Source organism: Juglans microcarpa x Juglans regia, chromosome 1D (genome assembly GCF_004785595.1).
Source record: "Juglans microcarpa x Juglans regia isolate MS1-56 chromosome 1D, Jm3101_v1.0, whole genome shotgun sequence".
Taxonomy (NCBI): domain Eukaryota; kingdom Viridiplantae; phylum Streptophyta; class Magnoliopsida; order Fagales; family Juglandaceae; genus Juglans; species Juglans microcarpa x Juglans regia.
Genome location: NC_054594.1, coordinates 26,386,687 through 26,409,206, shown reverse-complemented (window position 1 = coordinate 26,409,206; position 22,520 = coordinate 26,386,687). Strand labels below are relative to the sequence as shown.

The 22,520-nt window shown below is 37.5% G+C and overlaps 1 protein-coding gene across 1 annotated transcript; it reads right to left on the bottom strand.

Moving 5' to 3' along the window:
- Positions 1-8,963: 8,963 nt before the first annotated feature.
- LOC121245918 lies at positions 8,964-9,416 on the bottom strand. The gene has a single exon (XM_041143835.1). It carries the CDS (start codon positions 9,414-9,416, stop codon positions 8,964-8,966), a length of 453 nt encoding a protein of 150 aa, XP_040999769.1.
- Between the last annotated feature and the right edge of the window lie 13,104 nt (positions 9,417-22,520).

Sequence of the window (22,520 nt, the reverse complement as noted above, 5' to 3'; positions counted from 1 at the left end):
CGAAGGTTAGCAAAGCGTTAGCTCTGTACTCAAAGGAATGCATAGTTTCTTAGTAAATCAAAGCTTTAATCACACTAACAATATTTTGAATAAAATCTCCACATAAAAATCTCCAAGAAAATTAGGGGAATTTCTTGGGAAACTTAATAGTTAAAGGGAATTGATACCTATTTGAAGCATGTTTGAAGAGACGATCAGAACTCTTACGTTTACTAGTCTGCGAAATGCGAAGGTAGAGAGAGCTTTTTGGGTCGCAGACTATCGATAACCATAGAAGGAAGGGACCTAGAACTCGTCTGACGGAAGGAAGAGAAATGCGAGGGAAAGAAAGCAGGACAATTGGACTAAAATGATTAAAATAATCCTTTGGTTTGTGAAATGTAACTCGCCAATGTTGGCTAGTCCCCTTATTTTACTGTAACTCATATCTTGAGCTTTTGAGCATTGACTAGTCTAATGTGGATTTTTTTTTCTCATATATAGCCAAATTTTGGACTTATATTGACATTTGGCTAGTCCAATCCAATGCTCTAAGGGGAAAACGAACATCAATAATATTTTTGCCACGTATCCCACCCATGGGGCTAATAATGGGACCTCGTGCCACACAATCACAAAGACAGATGGAAGGGAAAAAGCAATTTGGATGATCTCCTCTCGCCCAGATCCCTCACCACTCTCTTTTCTCCCATTTAAACCCCCAATAGACCATTCCAAAGCATTTCTGAATGCAGAAAATGTGATGCTAGAGAGAGAAAGAAAGAAAAAAAGGCCAGAGGCAAGAGATAGAGAAGGTGGTGGCAATTTCGTGACGCAGTGCCATTTTACAGTGCCAAAACCTTTGGTTTTCTATCATTCTTTTTTTTTCCTAATATTTTTGAGCTCGTGCTTGATTATTGTGAGAGAAAAGAGCTTCAGAGCCCTGATGTGTGAAATCTATAATGCTTTTTTAGGATTTTCATTTGGCTTTCCTTTTTTGGGTTTAAATTTCCACTCGTAAGGCTTTTTTTTTTTTTAATTTGCTAAATTAGAAGAAAAAGTGATAATATACGGAGAGTTGGCAATGAAGATGGTTTTAGGATTGTTGGGAGATTCTCGCACTAATGGGGTTTGCTTTTATTCTCCAAGTGAATGAATGTGATTCATCTAGTATTTTGGTTCAAGGAGTTTTTTACGGATATTTATGATCTTTTTATTTTTTTGGACTGGGTTGGAAGAAAAAGAGAGAAATTTCTCTCTTTGGATAGGGCATTACTTTGCCTATGAGTTGTAAAAGCTATGAAGGCTAGCACGGCAACGCCGGCCATCATCTTGAAAAATAAGAGGAGGGAAAGTATGAATAATAAGGACTTCATTCTTCATCGTCGTCTTCTTTTGTTGTTGCTACTGCACTGGGTGTTCAAGATATTTACAAAAGTCACATGGAGACGGAACTGCTTTTTTTCATGGTTATGGATTTTTTATCTGATGTGATTAGTCTCGTGATATTGAGTGTTGAACTGCTGATGTGGTCGATTTTAATTAGGAGCTGTTGAAACCCTAAGAACAGACTGACCGTTTCGAACAGGAACTGTTTTCGATTTGGATATTCAAGTTGTAAGAATTGTTTGGGTCACACTAGGATTCAAGATGCACAAAGTCGGTCACCAGAACGGGAGAGGTATACCTGTAGTCCAGAATCAAGGGTACGGGCAGGGTTCCTACATCCGCCACGCTCGGCACCCCAATCAAGCAACCAGGCGGCTTTTTAGAAATAAAGACAACATGTGGGCGAGCCGGAAGCAGATCTCCACTATCGCCCGTCAACATATATATAATATTTTATTTATATTTAAAAGAATTATATATAATCAAAACCATATCGTTTAGAGATCGTATAACCTAAACTCTTGCAATATTCCCCCTCTCTTCCTGTCTCTCAAACCTTTGATATTCTCTTTGTAGCTTCTTAGTCATCTCTGTTGGTCTCTCACGTTGTCTTGGACATCGCCATCACCATCACCGTAGGCTACTCTTTTAAGTGTCATCTTCTACTTTCCACTCTCAAGTGAGTATGTCGATGGAGTTGTGATTGTTTTAGATGAAATTTTCTAATTTTCATGGAGATTGGATTGTTTAGAATGGAGGATGGGATTGGTTAGTGTTGTAACTCTGTGAAATTGATTTTGTATGATAGAAAGAAGTTAGGGTTTTGGAAATCAAATTTTGGAATGAAACCTGAGACCCTATTTCAAACTCATCCCCAAATTAGATTAATTTGAAACTTATATTGATGTTGTTCATCTAGTTTATTGAAGGAAACCGAAACCCCAATTTATATTAGGGTTTTAGAATCAGAATCCTAATATAAATATTCTACAACCCTAGTATAAATTAGGGTTTCCGATTGAGACCCTAATGTTTAATTAGGGTTTCAATTTTGGGGTCTCAATCCTAGACCCCAATCTAGTTTATGGTTTCAATTTAAAACCCTACACTCAATTGAGATTTCAATTTGAAATCCTAAACTAGATTGTTTGATTTTGTGATATTTTGTAATTTTGTGTGATTTTGAAAACCTATTATTTTCGATACTTTGCATCATGTAAGGTGTTTGATAAATTCTATAGATAATGGTGATTGTGCTGGTGATGATAATGCTCCTCCAAGTCCAAACACTAGCGCTAGTATTACATCCCCTACACATACTCTCTACAAAGAAAAAGTCCGTCTACATTGTGTGGGAACATTTTACAAAATTAAAGGGTGACGACTCCAATGAATCACAAGCAAAATATAATTATTGTGGTTTTTTATTTTTGTGGTTGTCACTATAAACAACGTTGCACTTCCTAACTGAAAACTTATTTAGAAGAATAGTGCAAGAAGAGTCTTACAAGATGTGAACTATTTGAAAAAAATCAATCAAGATTAGCGATTGGACTTAAAAAGATGGCGAATGGGAATAGTGGAGGTAATACATTGAAGGGATTTGTGAAGTTTGACCCAGAGAGGTGTAGAAGGTCTTTGGCTCGTATGATCATAATTGACTAGCTACCATTTCGATTGTAGAGGGTGAAGGGTTCCAAACCTCCCATTTTTTAAAATATATGCGCTTGAGAATGATTTCTTAAAAAATTTATTGAAGGGTCTCAAAGTTTACCTCACCAATGATACATGGACATGGATTCAAAATATGAACTCCATGTGTTTAGCTGCTCATTTTGTAGACAGTGATTGGAGGTTATAGAAAAAGATTCTAAGGTTTTGTTTAGTCATCTATCATAAAGGTGACACCATTGGGTAGTGGAATTAAAACTAGAGGAGTGGGGTTTGGAGCGAATGGTGACAATAACAATGGATAATGCCTCGTCTAAATGTGATTGACGATTTAAAAGATGGTCATTGTGACGCCCTGTTCCTCATGAAGGTTTAGGCGAGCATCTATAATGCCGAGGATGTTGGCCAATGGTCAACACCCAAGAAGGAATTGAAATAAGCATGTACTTTTTCGAAGGGGAGTACATGTGTAAGATGTTCATTTAACAAATTGTAGCATAAATTTAAGCAGAATACGTTGTGGTAACAATGTTAACTATTAAGTACCAGAATAATAAACTTTACAACAAAATGGGGCTTTTCACCCTTCATTAAATCCCAAAATATTACATGATCCAAAAGTACATATGGTTAGTCACAATAAGATGGCGGACTTAATAATTTACATCCTAACGAAAGGGACAAGGTAGCTACGACTAGCACTGGTACTAAGGCGGGTTCTAGTCTCCACACTCAAGATTCGAATGGGAATGACTTTTCTTACTCAAGCATCATGCTGAGGTCTGGACCTGCATCAAAATCTATGGTCCTAAAAATGAAACAATAAGTTAGGAGGCTATGACAAAACTGCTAATGAGAGATAATGCTACCGAAAATGCTATGAACACTTTTCATGGAAATACTGGACATACATGTATATACATGGCAAGGAATCACCCTCACTCTTTACAGCTACGAGCATCTTCACACATGGTGAGGAATCACCTTCTTAGTTAACACATGTACATACAAAGGCATGGCGAGGAATCAACCTTTGGGGTCATTGCCATTTTTATGCAAAATATATAAACACATTAATAATAGTATGTCAAGGAATAATTCATTTCCAATATAAGTATAAAACCTGTAAAAACCAGTATTCTTCCTATTTCAGCTCAGTATCATTCTTTCACCACACATGCTTATCACAAAGATATTTGCCACTGTGATGCTTCCAGTCTCCGCTTGGGATTAGATGGTGACTGAAGTATTGGGTCATGTAACTCAAGGCTACATATCCCTCGTACATGACAAATAAGATGTAATACACCAATAAATTTAGCATTATGTAGTAATTCGTAAGGAAAAATTCTTTTAACTACATAGGGCCCGTGGTAATTTAATAATCATGGTACCGAAGTGTAAGCATCCCAAAAGTTTAAATTTCATTAAAGTACTCCCAAAATAGATAATTGTTTTCAAAAGTCTCCCAAAACATAGGACCATAAAAAAACTGATTTCACAAAAAACCGTTAAGTCATTTCTTTTTCTACTACTATTTTGATGGTCTATTTTTTTTTTCCCTAAAATATAACTTTAATCCGGCTTCTTTCTTTTCTCCAAAAATCGGTCATTGTCCCGATTCTTTAACCTCTTCAGCTCGTCAATGAGTTGCAATGCCTCGGCAATGAGCTGGTTGGCATTTTCTACCCTACCCAACAAAAAGGGATCCATCGAGCTCTCATTGTTCTTGGGCACCTTCTCGAAGGTCGGTGGTACCGTCCTCTTGCGTTTCTTCATGGTCGTCTAAACCTATAACAACTTCTACCATTTTGGGTGGGTAATGGTAGTGGAAAGTACCACCTAAGATTTCAAGCTTAACAAGTAAACAGTCAACATACATCAGATATCACAAGCATATAAAAGTAAACCACAAATGAATGCATGGACATGTACTTTGACATAAAACTTTGACATATGTAACATGGAATTTTTCATAAAACACTTTTTCTTCTTTTATCATTTGAGCTCAGGTCCTTGTTCTTGTCATAACATATCATGTCATTTCTTATCATTTCATAGCATATCATATTGTGATCATATCACATTCTTTCGTGTCATTTCATATCATATCATGACATAGAATAACATATCATGGCACATCATATCGTATCATAACCTGGAGCTCAAATGCCTTATTCATTTCATAATTCACATGGTTGGATACCTCACTACTCCCCTAAGCACCATGTGTTCCCCGCTAGTTACCGCATCAATTAATGATCCACTTGATCGAGGTGACTACGTCATAACATAATCATATTCTTTACGGCAGTTTGCTTATTTCACATTCATCATATGACACCCACTAGTTTTAGGTGCAATCTCGCTCCTACATATTTTCCATAAGGAACCATTCAAGACGTCGATTGTACTTCATCGACCTAGGGTCTCCACTCGACTTTAAACACTCTGAAGTAGACAGAGAGTTCCACTAGACCCAAATGCATTTGACATGGACACATGATGCTACACTTTATCATACTCATGCAACATGTAAAAACCGAAACATATAGCCCAATCAGCAACATGCATATCGCGATATGGCTTGAAAATGTTAGAACATGCAATCATATGAAGAATACGCGTAAGCATAGTCAAATCATACTTGCCAAAAAACAAAATAGATTTCTATACCCTTAATATAGCCTTGCCAATTCATACAAGTCCTCCAAACATGAATTTTCATCATCACAAACAAGATATTCCTTGGAACTCCAAAAGTCCATTTTCAAGCTTGACAAGTGTCACTCTTAGGGGAATGAGCCATGCAAGTGGGCGTGTATGCCCTTGGCCGAAACTCTCTCCCTCTTTCCTTGATGCTTCCACCCATTCTTCTAGAATCTTTTTGCATGATGGACATGTGTCACACTTGCTTCTTTCCAATGTTCCAAATGATGAGTTTCTAAAATAAAAAGGTTCCTCTTGCCATGTGGCGCCTCCTCATTCCTAGAAAGTCAACTTGGGCTTTCCAAAAATCCTAATTTCTCTAAGTGGCTAAATCCCTTATGGGCCTTAAGCTCTATTTTCTCTTGTGGGCTCTTCAAGCTTAGAACTCCAAAGTCCAAACAAAATGGAACATACCTCAAGGCATTCCTCTAACACCTAGCACTTATTCAATAACTAAAATAGTATCCAAATAAAAATATGAATGGGGACTTGCAAAGTTCGAGATGTCACAGCCACATAGGCATATATTCGTCACATAGATATATACTCATCAAATAGACTTCTCACACAGAGATACTTTTCACACTAGGGATCCTTCTACCCGACCAACTAACTCGAGGACACCATCACGCGATACGCCGAGACATCTCCACATCCTGACTATCAGGTGTGATCAAATACAACATCGCTCCACCCTAATCCCCATGAGGCATTCCCCTTTTCATGTGAAGCACGTGGCAACATTTTGATGAATGGTTGAAGGATATCTCTGTCCCATCCCATGATTGTGGACTCACACTATTGACTTTTCACACAGAGATAATGGGTTCTCACACAGGGATTCAAAGTCATGTATTGAAAACAGTTAAAATATTCAAACCTTCAAGACAATTAGAAATCAGTGAGTAAGGTCTCAAAAGTGAGATGCTGTCCCACGTCCAGGTCCTTTAAATAGGGTAAGATTGTTAGATGTCCTTCATGATGGATCTTTGACTCCAGATTTGCGGTAAGGATTTTCTTTAATCCTCCTCTATCACATTGCAGGATGACGTAGAAAGACTACCAACCATGGTTAGCACGCTTTGTCCTTTGATTTTTCTTGATCGTGGCTTGAGTCGTCTTGTTGCATCAAACGATGTGAGTCGTCAAGCCTTCATCTTTTATTGTAGAACCACTCCAAATGTGACCCTTCAAATAGAGTGTGGGCTTTTGCGTATGACACTGTCACTTTTCTAAGCCCTTCTGTATTATCTCGAAAAGTTCCCATGTATGGGTTGGTCTGTCCTTGACTGTTGCTCATCCTAGGCGAGTAGTCCTTTCTCGCCTTGGGTGTGTAACGTTTTGTCTTGGAAAGTTCACCAACCTCTTTATCTCCTTGTTCTCGCTTTTACAAAAAGTGACTTTTCTAGCTTACCTACCATGGTCGAGATATTCATCTCCACCTCACTCTTGGAGATGTCAGTTGTGCCTCCTACAAGGTGCTTGTTTGCCCAGATGTTGGTCTAGCTACACTTTGCATCTCCCGCTATAACTTTTCTTAGACCACTAGAGTATTTTCCCATCTTTTGCCTTCCACTCAATTCCAAGAATGGCCTACCCCCTTTCGCACTAGGTGGTTCCTCACATCCTCCCCACCTTGTAAAGAATTTCATCCTTATAATTTGGTTGGGCTTTTCCTTGCTTGGTTGACTCAAAGGAGGCGAGTCCAGACGGGGGACCCATTGTGCCTTTGGTCGCCTTTGACTACAAATGAGGTCGAGACACGAGATGACTTCTCATGTCTTCTCTATCTTCTTGTTCAACTGTGTCCATCGGTTGTGGTCTCTTGTATCCTAGCGCCTAGACCAGGTTCGGTGAATTTTCACCCTTGCCCTCATCTTTCTCATCATGTTTCGACACCTTCCTCTTCCATTGTCTCTATGTTGTACTCGTGCCAGCGTGATCTAGCATTTCGGATATTAGGTCCATGGCACTTCGAGCAATCTCCTCGTCTTGGTGACATTCCTCCTCTAGTTATCGTTGTTTAGCCTCTCTTCTCTCCTTCTCATGTTGTTCATCTAAGAATCGAAGCATGATTTTAGGTGGCATAGCTGCTCTCCTAGTGGTTGTTTACTCCTTCACCATTTTCTCTCCCAAAGGTTGCTGATTTTAAGTTAAAGAGTAAGGTAAATGATGACTTAACTATAGCCATGTGCTTCCTTATATATTGTCTATCTTACCCCCACCTCATGTGTTACAACTTATAATTGTGGCTAGAATAAATATGGGAACTACTCCTACATGGCCTGCTCGCTTTTCCATATCTCCCTACTGCACTTTTACGAAGATTATGACCTTAGACCTCAATCTCTGGTCCTTCCTATCCATAATACATACCGACCTTTCTTTATACATAAGATTCTGTTGTAACTGAACTAGATCTGGTCAATTACCGAAAGTTGTTGGTTCTTGAAGCCTTTCTTAACTAAGGAAACATGGAACACGTTGCGAGTACCTTCGTATTCTGCACCCAACCAAATTCGATATGCTACTGGGCTGACTTTTTCTATCACTTAGTAGGGTCCAATATATCTTAGGCTTAACTTTCCTTTTAGCTCAAATTGTCTAACACCCTTCATTAGGGTGCCTTAAGGTACATCCAATCGCCTTCTTCAAAAGTTAATTCTCTCTTTCTATTGTCGGCATAACTCTTCTGCCTACTTTGGGTTATAGCCATCCTTGCCCAGATGAGTTTGACTTGCTCCGTCATCTTCTGAATGAACTCTAAGTTTGAGTAGTTGAACTTCTCCTACTTCATCCCAATAGATATGCAACCTATAGTTTCGTCAAGTGGGACATGTTGCTTCTAAGGTCCCTTAAAAATCTAGTATACATGACCTCAACATGTCCTCCAAAGTTTGGATAGTCTTTTCCAATTGTCCATCTATTTGAGGGTGGTAGGCACTGCTGAACTTCAGTTTCGTGCCAATTGACCTTTGTAAAATCCTCCAAAAGTGAGATGTAAACTTCGGGTCCTGATCCGATACTATAGTCTCTAGGACTCCATGTAAGCTCACCACTTTCCCTATGTACAGCTAAGTGAGTTTGCCTATCGTATCCATAGTGGTGACCATTAAGAAGTGAGCGCTCTTGGTCAATTGATCCACTACTACCCATATCGCATCTTTACTTGTAGAAGTTCAGGGTAATCCAAGTACAAAATTCATAGCGATGTCTTACCATTTCCATTTGGGAATGGGTAAAGGTTGCAAGTTTCCTTCATGTCGATGATGCTCCTCATTTACCCGTTTAAACGTATCACATCTTTCGATGAAATGGGCGTTGTCCCTCTTCGTCCCTTCCCACCAGTATCTGTTTTTGAGATCTCGGTATATTTTCATTCCTCCCAGATGCATGGCATATGGAGAGGAATGGGCTTTCGCCAAATTTTTGTGTATAAATTTTAGGTTTTTTGGGATCGTTTTCCACCCTTCAAGTAACAAGATCTTGTCCTCGCCCAAACTAAAATAGGCAGGCCCTTTAGCTATATTAATCTTCCATCGGATCTCCAACAATTTCTGGTCCATCTCATGTTGTTCTCGCAATTCCTTGAAACCAATTGTCATCGACCGTTCTAGAGCAGCGAGAACCTTTCCTAATGACCTGTCTTTCACCAGTAGGTGTCTCATGTCTTCTAACAACGAATTTGCCTCTGAGACCCCCCTATGCCCCTTGTGTTCGACATGTGACTTAGGCTTGTTTGGAAATAGATCTCATCCTGAAATTCTCATCTCATTTCATTCCCAAACATAATTAAAATACAAACATTTTCAAACTAATAATTATAACTTTCCCAAACTTTTAAACAAAAAATAAAAAATAATATAACTTTTTCAAATTTTCAAACAAAAAGAATCTTATAAAACTATATTCTAACAATATTTTAACTTTATAATATTTTTATTCAACTTTTTCTCTCTCTTTTCCCAAAATTCAAAAAATACTCAACTCAAAGTATCTCACTACTATTCACAAAATATCTTGCTACTAATTCACAAAATTCTCATCTCATCTCACTCCCCAAATGAGCCCCCTGGGTGTTGGCAACTAAGTTAGCCTTGCCCAGGTAGTACTTAATCTTGCATTGATAATCGCAGATGATCTCCAACTATTTTCGCTGTATCATTTTGAGATTCTATTGTCTAAACAAGTGCTTCAAGTTCTTGTAATCCGTGTAAATATCGCACTCTTCCCCATATAGTAAGTGTTGCCATATCTTTTGAGCATATACTTCTATGACTGGTTCCATGTCATAGGTGGGGTAATTTTTTCCTGATCCTTCAATTGTCTCAATGCATAGGCTACTATCTTGCCTTCTTGCATTAGAATACAACCTAAGCCATACTCCTACGTGTCACTGAATACTACAAATAGCTTATTAGGCACTGGTAGAGCCAAAACATGGGTTGTGGTTAGTAGTCTCTCAGTTTTTCAAAACTTCGTCTGCATCGGTTAGTCCAGACAAACCTAACCCTTCCTTGTCAATGCCGTGGAAGGACTAAAAAATTTAGAAAACCCTCCCACAAACCTATGATAATAACTTGCTAACCCCAATAAACTCTTGATTTCCTGTACCGAGGTGGGTCATTCTCAATCCATCACCTCCTCCACCTTGCTTGAGTCTACCATGATTCCCTCCCCCGAAACTACATGGCTTAGAAACCTTACTTCCTCCAACTAAATTTTGCACTTGCTGAGTTTGACATACAACTGGTGGTTCTGAAGGGTCCTCAACGCTATCTTCAAGTGATCTCCATGCTCTTAAACACTTTGGGTGTACACTAAGATATCGTCTATAAACACTACCACAAATAAATTTAAGAATAGTCGGAACACCCTATTCATGAGATCCATAAAAGCTTTGGGGAGTTCACCAACCCAAAAGGTATTACAGTGAACTTATAGAAACTATACCAAGTCCAAAAAGCTGTATTAGGTACATTGCCTTCCTTAATCCTCAATTGATGATACCCAAATCTGAGATTGATCTTAGAAAAGATTGGAGCTCTTGCAACTGATCGAATAGATCATCTATCCTAGGCAATGGGTATCTATTCTTAATAGTCACTGTGACGACCAAGAATTTCTAGGCTTTTGTATAATTATTTATTTATCATAAGCCCTTGAGAATTTCGGCCTTTGTGGGAGTTAGGGTTGTCATCCATAGAGCTATATCTAGGGCTTGATGAATCTAGATGGAAATAAGAAATTGAGGTAAGAAGAAATTAGGGTTGGCTTGCATGCCTACTATAGGGGACCAATTATTTCTTGCCATGTATCACGCATGCATAAGGATATTTGCTTGTAGGAAGAAACTTTTTGACACGTCACTATGGAAAAAGGTTCTAGAAGGGAATGATTAGGTTATGGAAAAGTGGAACCTAAGGAAGGCCAAGAGTCCATGGACGACAACCATGAAGAAAAGAGGATTTTTTTTTTCCATGTGTCATACGTGCATAAAGGTAGGTGAAAAGTTACCTTGGGAAAGGGGAAGATCAAGGTTGGAAGAAGGCTTACACGCCTAGGGCTTCTAGAAGGAAATCTTGTGTAAGAACCCATTGAGATGGACGGCTAGGGCAAGGATCTTTGTGCAAAAAGGATGCAATCCCATGCTTGTCCAAACGTATGGTGAAAAGAAGATCTCCTAGGGAAGAGAAGGGTTCAACAGCCCATGCACACACTCACGCACATTCCTCACATGCCACTTGGCACTCATGTACACATGTAAGAGCTTGAGGAAGATTTGAGTTTGATAAAAGACCTTATAGCCATAAGATACATTGGACCAAGATATGAAATGGAGGGCAAAAAGGGAAGTGAGCTTCAGTTTTGGAGGAAGGAGGTGCCACATGCAATAGGGTGCTTTAGGATTTCCAACTCAATCAAATGATGAGCTAGAGGAAGAGGTCATCACCATTTCCTCCAAGTTTCTATCACTTTCTCACCATCCAAACACTCTCATCAATATTCTATTCTTACCCAAACATTCTTTCAAGGATAAAGAAAGTGAGAAGATACTTTCAAGAAGAGAAACATAGGAGGTATGAAACCAACTTTTCTTTTGTTACACACACCCATGCAGTTTCAGTTTAAGCAAAGTTCATCTAGAGCTTATGCTCTAACACCCACACACTTGAGCTAGAAGGAGTTAGCTTGTGTTTTGGAAGGTTCTCCCATATGAAACCCTGCCTACACTCACAAGGTTAGATTAGGGTTTTCATCAAAGAAAGATAAATGTAACCCTACTTATTTTAAGCCTTAAAGCATGGTGTTTTTTAGATCAAAGGTCACAATACTAGTGTTTCTTTAAGTTAGGATTTTGTCGAAGATGAGTTTCGAATTCAAGGGAGAAGGGTCCGAGTGCTTGGAATCTTTTCTTGAAAAAGAAAAGAGATGTAAAGAGCACTACACTTAAACACTTGGGTTAGGATTTTTCTTGATTTATGATCCTAACTGGTATTACATGTGATTTTTCGGCTTGCTTGCTACAAATATATTTCAAATTTTTGTAAGTAAACCTCTAACTTGTAGTTGGATATTTTATGCATATGTTATGAGAACTTGTTGATTGATTTGATTTTATGTGATTGTTCGTGACTTTGATGTTCTTCCATGTGCTATGAATTCCTCTTGGTATGATTATTTTAATGCATGATTAGAATGGTCTATGGAATGTATGTTTATTATGAAAAAGGAGTAAGAAGCCATGCTAGGGTTTCCGTTGCACTATGTTGTTTGTACATGAATATTTGTCACTTACCCGTTTTTAGTATGAGATTAAGTTCATGGAAATGTTGCCCATAACCACTAAAGTTTTTGGCCAACCATGAGTATTCTTTATTATAGATTTTGTTCAAAATATTAGAAGATTTTGAGTTCATGAAAATTGAATGGAATGCATGATTTTAAAAAATGAGAGGTGTCGGCCAACCCCATAGATGAAGTATGATCATTAGTGTTTTAGGTTTAATGAGCTAAGAATGATGCTTGGATATGTTAAGGTTTGTATGTCTTGGCCCTTACATAGAAAGTGTTGAATGCTTGTCTTTTGGTTGATGTTCGATGCACTAGAATTATTATAAAAGAACATGTTCACATGTTCTAATATTTTCAAGTCGTAATGCAATATGTTTTGCATGCATGAATGTCTTATTGGTATGATGAAGCATTTCAGCATTTCATGTGTCTCATGAGAGTTCTAAGTTTCATTATCATGTCACATGCATTAGGATTGTGAAAACCCATTTGAAAGGAAAATAGTCTTTTTAAAGTAAAGTTTTTATCACAATCCCAAATGCTAAGATAAGGGAATGTCCTAGTGGAACTCCTCTATCCTCTCAGGAGTGTTTAAAATGGAGGGATACCCCCTGGGTCGGTAAAGTACTGTCAGCAGGTCTCGAATGGTTCCTAAAAGAAAAGGATACGAGAGCAGGATCGCACCTAAAGCTAGTGGGTGCACCTACAGTGAAGGTGATTTACGAACCTTCGTGTATGAAAGATAAGACATACTCACCTTGGTCAAAGAGGTGAATGGTTAATGTAGTAACTAGCCGGGAGCACACAGTGCATAGGGGAGCTATGAGGTATTCAATTATATGTTATAAGTCAAGAAAGGTCTTGAACTCATAAGTATGTTAAAGAACAAGTATAAAATGAAGAAAGAATGTTTATGAATGAAAGATCATGAAAGTCATGTTTTGAACGATGTCTTTTTGGAAACGCCAAATGAATAAGTAAAGTCTCATTTCCATGCATTCATTGTTAATTTTGTTTTCATATACTTATGATATTTGTTCAATGTTATCTGTTTACTTATTGAGATTTCTTGAGATCTCACTGTTGTATTGTTTCCCCTATCATTCCCCTATTCGAAATGATAGAAGTTGTGATAGCAACCCAAAAGGGCGTAAATGATGAAGCACAAGAGGATGACACTACATCCGAAGAGGATCGTCCCTAAAATGGTCATAGGCCTAACCACGCCTTCTATTGTGGACCACCTAAAGTCTATTGATCAAGCAATCACCAAGATACTACAAGATATTGAGAAGTTTAAGAGATCCCATAATCGGGACAAAGATCAGGCCTTAGAGAAGCGCGTGAAGCTTGAATCTCACTAAAGTTAAAGACTTGTGTTATGGGACCACTTTTGGAAAATGACTTTATGTTTAGCTTTAATGCTTTGGTCCTATGTTTTTTTGGGAGTTCTTTGGAAACTCGTAACAACTATGATGACTCTTATGGATTATGAAGTACTTTTGGGATTTTATGTTTATTTTCGGTACAATGATTATTATTTCATTATTTGACTTAAGTTGATTTCTGCTACGATATAATGCATATTGCTAGTTATCATTAGGTGCATTGCATCTTATCTGTCATGTACGAGGTGTAGGTAACCCTGGTGTTATATGCCCCGACGTATTAGTTTCCACCAAATCCTAAGCGAGGGTTGGGGGCGTCACAGTCACCTTGTTCAACTTCCGATAATCAATGCACATCCTAAGGGTTCCATATTTATTCTTCACAAATAAATAGTACTAGCACTCCCCAAGGTGAGGTACTAGGTCTAATGAACCATTTTATCAATAACTCCTGCAATTGATTCTTCAATTCTTTTAACTCTGTTGGGTCTATCTTATTGGGTGCTCTATGGACTAGAACAGTCACTAGTTATAAATCAATTGTGAACTCAATTTCCTTGCATGGGGCATTCCTGACAATTCTTTAAAATTTTCCAGGAATTCTCTTACTACTGGTATATCCTCGACTTCCTTGCGCATCCTTTTCCTTGAGGTCAAGTGTACTAGGTAGGCCTAAACTCCTTTTATCAACTCTTTCTAGTAGTGGGCACAATTTGATTCCTTTAAAGATTCTAACCTCCCCTCCTGGTACTCGAAAGGTTACAATTCTTGAACGACAATCTAGACTTGCAAAGTGCCTAAACAATCAACCCATTCCTAAGATAACATCGAGTCCTAGCATACTGAATACATCTGGATCAACCTCCAAAGGAACTCTTTCTACCTCTAATAGACATCCCTTAATTACTTCGGTGGAAAACACTATTTCTCCATTCGGTAGTGCCACTGTGACTCATTGGCTTATCGAAGGCCAACCATCCTAACCAATGTGGTAGATGCAAAGGATTGGAAGCTCCCGAGTCAAATAAGGCGCTCACATAGACTTGTGACACTCTAACTATCCCTGTGATAACCGTCACTATACTATACATAAAGGACTCCTACGAAGGAAGTTAACTAAGGCGAGTTACAACTCCATACCTATGATGACGCCAACTTCCTATGCTTCTATGGCGTACTCATCAGCTTCTCCCAAGGTGAATGAGTATACCTTGGCTTGCACAAGTTCCCTTAGGCCTCCATGTCCTTCTCCCGGCACCTTTCACTACACTAGTGGTGCTTGGGGACAATATCGAGCATAATTTCTCTTCTATCTACACATGTAGCACATATTTTGGGCTTGTCGGCAGTCCCCTTCATGAGTTCTACGGAAAACGTTACACACCAGCAATATTTGTCCACCTATTCGTGAACCTGGAATGATTGGTAGTCGCCCATCGATTCTTGACACGAATTTCTGTGGAACTCCTTAACTACTCCATTCGCCTACTATCATACGTTTCTTTAGATTTGAGGATACAACGAACGAGTTTCGCTATTCTTGTTCAGTTATGGATGCCTTATGGACTAATTTATGGAAATCCATAATCTCCAAACAAGCTACTTGTGTCCTTAGATTCATGAGTCAGTTGCAAGAATAAGAAATGCTATAAGGATTGTGAGATCTTCACTGGTTAGACTTGAGAAATTCAAGACCATTGATCATACAACAAATCTTGAATATAAAACGATGTTGTACCTTGATGTTTGTATAAGATGGAACTCAAAATTTTTTATGTTGGAAACAACCGAACAATATAGAAAGGCCTTTGATGCCATGGGAGATGATGACATGCATGCAATATGTCTTTCGCTTTGATGAGGAATGTGGCACCTTCAGCCCTTGCTTGGGATTGAACAGTGATTGAAATGCCGAGACATGTAACATATGGCTACACACATCTCATACATGACAAATAATATGCTATGCACCTAAATACACTAGTAGTATGCAATAAAATAGCAGCGAAAAAGTAGTAAAAGCCAGATAATCTAAGCAATGTGATAAGCAATTGCAAAGCACATGGCACCGTACTAACAAAATATCTCAACATTGTCCAAAACCATAAACATGTATCATAAAGATATAACATCCCAAAAGCATAGAGTATATTTTAATCCTCTCAAAACACGGGACCTCTTCAAAACATTGTTCCACAAAAGTTTGAGATCTAAACCATAAGTTCTTTCGCTCTCTCTCTTCTTTTTTTTTTTCTTTTTTTTTCTATCCACAAAATAACTTAGGTTCTCATTTTTTTTATGACTACTGTCCCAGTAGGAGACAGATATCAGAAGACCCCATCGGATTGCTAAGGCTTGGGTGGTGTCAAACCTAAGTCCTTTGCTGTTGCCTTCGCGTCAGTCAAGGCTTTCGAGGCTCACTCCAAATAACTAGACAACTGGTTTATATTCCACCAAAATTTCATATTCTTGGATGGTTGATAGTTCATAGCATCAATCTCAGTCTCACTAATACTAATTAGGATCTTCCTGAGAAGTTTAGCCTTGTGTTTTAATGCGTTAGCAGTATAGTCATTATGAGCCTAAACATTATACTTGTCCTCTATCAAGGAACCATCTCGGCTCATATTTCTTAGGAGTCGGGGTAGCTATAACAGCTTCTACCATTCCGGTTGGGGAATGGTAGTGGAAATGACCACAATGAAATTTTGAGAAATCTCAATAAGTAATCACACAACATATTATGAAATGGTCTATATGCACGCATTTCATGATATACAAGAGGTATATCATGAAATGCGTGCATGGACATGTACTTGACATATTACTTGACCATTTTCAAAAAAATTATAACAGAGAGTTTAGCTTTTCAGAAAAACTTCTTAACTTTCTTATTCATGTTGATCTTAATCAAAACTTTCCTTATCATAAGATATTACAAGATTTGCATCCAGTAATCCTTATCATATCACGAGATTTTCATCAAGTGATCCGTGATCCTTAACTTATCATGAGATTTTCATCAAGTGATCCTTAGCTTATATCGAGATTTTTGTCAAGTAATCTTTATCTTATGAGCTCTTATCATTGTTTTGAGGGTGCACATAACACGATTCCCCTTAGCACCACGTGCTCCTGCTAGTTACCGCACCATCAACAGTCTATGTATTGTGATGAATACGTCATAAACAAAGATTTATATTAACTCGACCTTACTTCATTGGGTTACATGTCTGATGCACCCACTAGTGTTAGGCACTTCCTTGCTCTGGCATTCTTTGAAAAGAATCTATTCGAGGCTCGTCGATGGTTCTTTGTCAACTCAGGGGTTACCACTATATTCTTAAGCACTCCAAAGTGGACAGATGAGTTCCACAAGGACATTCTCCCACCCTAGCACTTGGGGTCGTAATAAAACTTGTAAACTCTTTTATTTGAAAACACTTTTTGGAAACACTTTTCCCCCAAATGCATGTGACATGAGACTTAAGACATACACATTTACACTTAACATATGACACATGAAATGACATGCATGAAATAACCAAGCATAACATGTACACTTCATGGCATGATAACATAGATTATATGAGATATCAAAACACATACATAGAACTGTGAAAAAGGGCCTTGACCGAAACATGTAGGTGCAAAAAATGAAGAACCATGATTTAAACATGCTTCTTCTTCAAACATATATGCTTAGAAATCAAAGCATAACGGATGAAACATAAAATCATGGTATTTGGCCAAGACCCGAAACTTCTAAGACAAGGTATATCCGAATCATCAAGTATCACAAATTGACAACAATATTTTCCTTGGAACCGAAACATGCAAACAACATACTTGCCATTTTCATCTTAAACCAAATCATACCATTCATGTAATATTCATATTCTAAGATCACATAAGCATATTCAAACAAGCAAACAAGAGATAGCAAATAGAGCAAACATAACAATGAACGGATTTATACAAATATATACAAGTATTAACCAAGAGTAAGTTGAGTGTATACTTACAAAAATCCACGTAAGGAAATACTAGCAAGCTGTAAATTCGAATGTGCTTCATTAGAAAGTGTCTAAAAATCCTATTTCATGTTCTTGAGTGTGTGAGGATTTCTAGGGCATCACTTGATCTTAAACCATTTGGCCTTTAGGATTTTTAGGTCCAAACCCTCTTCATTTCACTCATGTTATAAAACAAACTTGAAATAAGATAAGTACACATGTGGTGATCGAAAACATGGAGAATATACATACCCACAATTCAGCTTCAAGGGTTCCTTGAAAACTCTAAAACCTTTTTTTTTTTTTTCCCTAAAAACGGGTAGAAGTGTGTCTATTTCACCATCCTTGAAATCCTATGAGATTTGAATCTCATTTTGAGTTGAGAAAGTGACTTGTGTGTGTGAGATTAAGAGAAAAACGATCCTTACCTTGTCTATTCTTGATGGTGGCAAAATCTTTTCTTGAAAAGGAATCCCTCTTATTTGGCTGGAAAGAAAGTGCGAGAAAGTAAGAGAATCTTCAAATGAATGTGTGAGAAGAATGTAGAGAAGATGAAAACACATGCAAAACTCGAAAATAACCAAGAAGAAAAGTCTTGGGCGTGTGGCTCTCTTCCATTTTATAGAACTTTCTCCAATCCCTCATTGGTTCTTTAAGTCTATTGTATGTAAGACAAGTGGTCTTTCCTTCTTCCTTATACTCTTTAACTGAAAATGACTATTGGTATTCCCCACCTTTGGATTGCATTGGAAAGGTAAAAGGCTTGTGGGTGGCATGTGGGTCCTTTCCTTAGCCGAATCCATCTCTTCCATCTATGCCCTTTCCAATTCTCAACTAAGTGCATTGTGCATTAGGGCAAAGAGGTAAAACAACTCCAAGTCTCTTTCTTTTCCCAAGAAAGAAACTTTGCATGAGTGTGTGTCATGCCCTAGCCATCCACTCCCTTTTTCCACTTCCCAAGTTGATGCTTCATCTCCTAGTGTTACTTCCCTAGGTGACTCCTCTTGTGCCATTGGTCTAAAGGTAACTTAAGTGACAAGTGGCAAGTGAAAAGGTGCATTGGAAGTGTGGTAGCCAAAATCCTAGGGGCATATTAGTCATTTGTTACATGAGTCGCTTTATCTAATCTTCTAGAAGCTTAATGCATGTTTGAAAGTTGGCAAAAGTATGGCAAATCTGAAATCTCATGTTCCCCCTTCAGTTTCCCATGCATATTTTCTAGAAAAACTATCTTCCTCTTCCCTAGGCTTCCATTTTTAAGAAAATTTACATTAGAACTCGAAATTGGGCCAAAACTATGGGTCTAGGCATGTGGGAATTGGTTGGCCGAAAATCCTTTAGTCTTCCTAGGTCCATTTTGTCTCTTGATTCTTGTAGAAGGTCTCTAGCATGTTTGACAAGTGGCCAATCCTCTAGGGTAGGTGTGCAAGCCACCTCTTGGTATTTTCCCTACACTTCTCTCTCCCCCTTACCCCACTATCAAGTCCAGATTCATAGTGCAACACATGCATGACACATGGCACTAGTGACTAGGGTTTGAGTGATGGACCTAAAGTCATTGGACCTGGGTTTCTAAATAGGGCCTAAATTTACAAGGCATTCTAGGGCTACTCCCTTCTTGGGCTCAAGTTGCTAAATCAAAGACTTTAAGGCCTTCCAAAAATAACTAAAGTTCCTAAAATGCTATGGCAACTAAGAATAAATTCTATGGGCCATGCTTAGGCAAGCTTGGGTCATCACAAAGAAGAAGGGAGATACGAGTTTTTGTAGAATTCATGAGGCTTTTTTATGATGTCACATTCACCATTTTTGGTTCTCTACATGTAACATCAAATGAATATTGTCAACAAATTTGACAAGTAAAAGGGCAATTATATATATGAAATGTGCAAAAGTGTTGATCTTACTTTACATATTATGACATTAAACATGAAACTCAAGTACGAGAAATATTGGAGAGAGTTGAGTAGGATCAATGTTTTGCTATATGTAGCTATTGTTCTTGACTTGCGATACAACATTGATGGAATGTTGTATGGGTTGGAAACACTAGCAGGAAGTGATTAATGGATCAAATTTTGTTAAGGGTTAAAGGCACATTCAATAGGTTGTATGATGAGTTCATGACATTCTAGGATTTAATATAGAAGTTCCACCATCCACTACTTCGCTTCCTCCCAAAGCTAGTAAGCCGAAAAAGTGTAAGTGAGATATGAGGTTTGGTGATACCCACAAGCTTTGGAAGAGTTTAGATTGCCAATCAGACTTGAAAGATACTTGTCAGTGGAGTTACACCTATATTTGGAGGAATTTGATATTTTAGGTTTGTAGAACGTAAATGTCGTCAATATCCTGTTCTTGGAGAGATAGCCTTCAATATTTTGGTCATCTCTATTTCTATCGTAGATTTAGAGTCCACATTTAGCACTAAGGGAATCATATTTAGATGCATTTAGGAGTTTGTCTCCTAGCACCGTTGAGGCTTTGATTTGCACTTAGGATTGAACAAAAGAGAAGTCAATTCAAATTTGGGCAGTGGTGAACTTTGCAGAATGTTACAAGGAGGAGGTGTTGATCCCATTGGAAGCAGTAATTACTCTTAATCCATTCCTTGCTTATATAGATTTTTTTTTTATATTTATTTGAAAAACTTAATTTTAATTTCAATTGTTGCATGGACTAATTCAGGAAAAGAGGCTCAATCTCAATCTACTTCGGCCACACATTGATGGTTTAATACATCATTGGTTTGTTAATTAATTCTTTCTAGTACTTATGTTATTATTATTTTTTTCTAATTGAAGTTCTTTTCTTTTTGAGATATCAATGTCTTCATTTTCATTCTACTTTTTTGTTTTGTTTTGTTTTCATATTTTATTGAACACTTGGAGTTAGAGGGACTAAGTTTGTCAAATAGGTTTGTTATTTTGTTACCTTTTGTCTCTCTCTCTCTCTCTTTTATGTATTATAAATTCGTAAGGATACTCATACAACACATGTTTTAAAATGAGGATATTTTTGTAAAGTGGCGTTACTTTTGTAAGGTATTTTACAAAAATATCCCTCATTTTAAAACATAAATGTGTGAAATATTGTGAAAAGTGATTTGTGGTTATGATTTTTCTTGTTATTCTTAAGTTATTCAAACTATTTGTAACATTTTTAGATTAATTTGTAATAGTTTTAGACTATTTTGTAATCTTTTAGAATTACTAGTTAGCAACTTTATTAAGTTTATTTAGGGATTGAAACTAGTTTTAGGTTTATTTATATTTAAAGATGAACTTTATTTTTATATATTTAAAGTTTCTATGATTTGTACTATATTTTTGGAGTAAAATACAGGTTTTGGGCCTAAAAATGGCCAAATAGGCCTATAAAGCACCATCGAGGCATTGACTCATTGATACCCAAAGGTGAGCAGTCAGTCCGTAGGCCAATTTGCCTGCTTGGCATCCAAGCTGGGTCACCTACCTATGCGGGATGGGGCAAGGTGACCTGTCCATGTGGGTGAGGGGACATGGTGGTTGGCTACTACATGTAACATGCCTAGTCCAAACGAGGTGTAAAAGTACGGTTTTACACCATCTAATGACCACACACAGTCTTCCTTTTGTCATCAAAGAAAAAGTTGTACCATATAATAAAAAGCCCACTATTGAAATCTCTCTCTCTCTAAAAGAAAAATCTTCTCCTCTGTACCAAAAACAAGAAAACACTCATAGGAGAGACTCCTCCCTCTCCACTTATCCATTTATTTTCTTTTTCCTTCTTTTCTTTTTAGGGCAAGTTTGTTAGATTTACTGTTTTCTGACAATCTAAGTGATGCATGCACCCACCAGTATATTTAGAGGTTGTTGATTTACAACTTTCTTGAATGGTATCGAAAATGGAGTAGCGCGTGAGCTGCAAGCATCGGCCAAAAATATTGGTGTATGTATATTATGATCTATTTTAATGTTGTGAACAAGATCATGTCATTGAAAATATTTTAAAAACTATTGTCATTGAATATTTTTGCAATTTTACTAATTATAATATTGTTAATCTTGAAGCATTAGGCAACTCAAAAAAGATATGCAAGTTAATTTAACTTGTAAAAAAATCAATTTTGGTTGAGTTTAACAAATTAATAATCACGTTGAAGTGGGAGGAGGACACTTGTCGGGACCAAATATCATACAAGAAACAAAAGAAAAAGTCTCCTTTATCTGATAAAGAATGTTAGTAACCCAATGCAAACAGAGAAGTCATGCAGATAAACATCATTGTGAGTTAGAGTTTCATGTTTGTGACAAAACATATTTAAAGGTTTTTCCCAATAAAAGGTGTAATAAGATTCGAGTAAAAAAGAGAAGTTGAATGCTCGTTTCGTTGGCCCTTTGAGGTAGTCAATAAAATAGGCCTGATGGCAAACGTTACCTCCAAAATTAGCAGGAATCCATTATGTGTTCCACTTTTTTTTTTTGACGGAATCTCTGGATCTTTATTGAATAAAAACCTTCACTTTTGGCAGAGGAATACAATGACAATAACCAATGAAAAGATTTTAAACCAACCAAACGTCGTATAT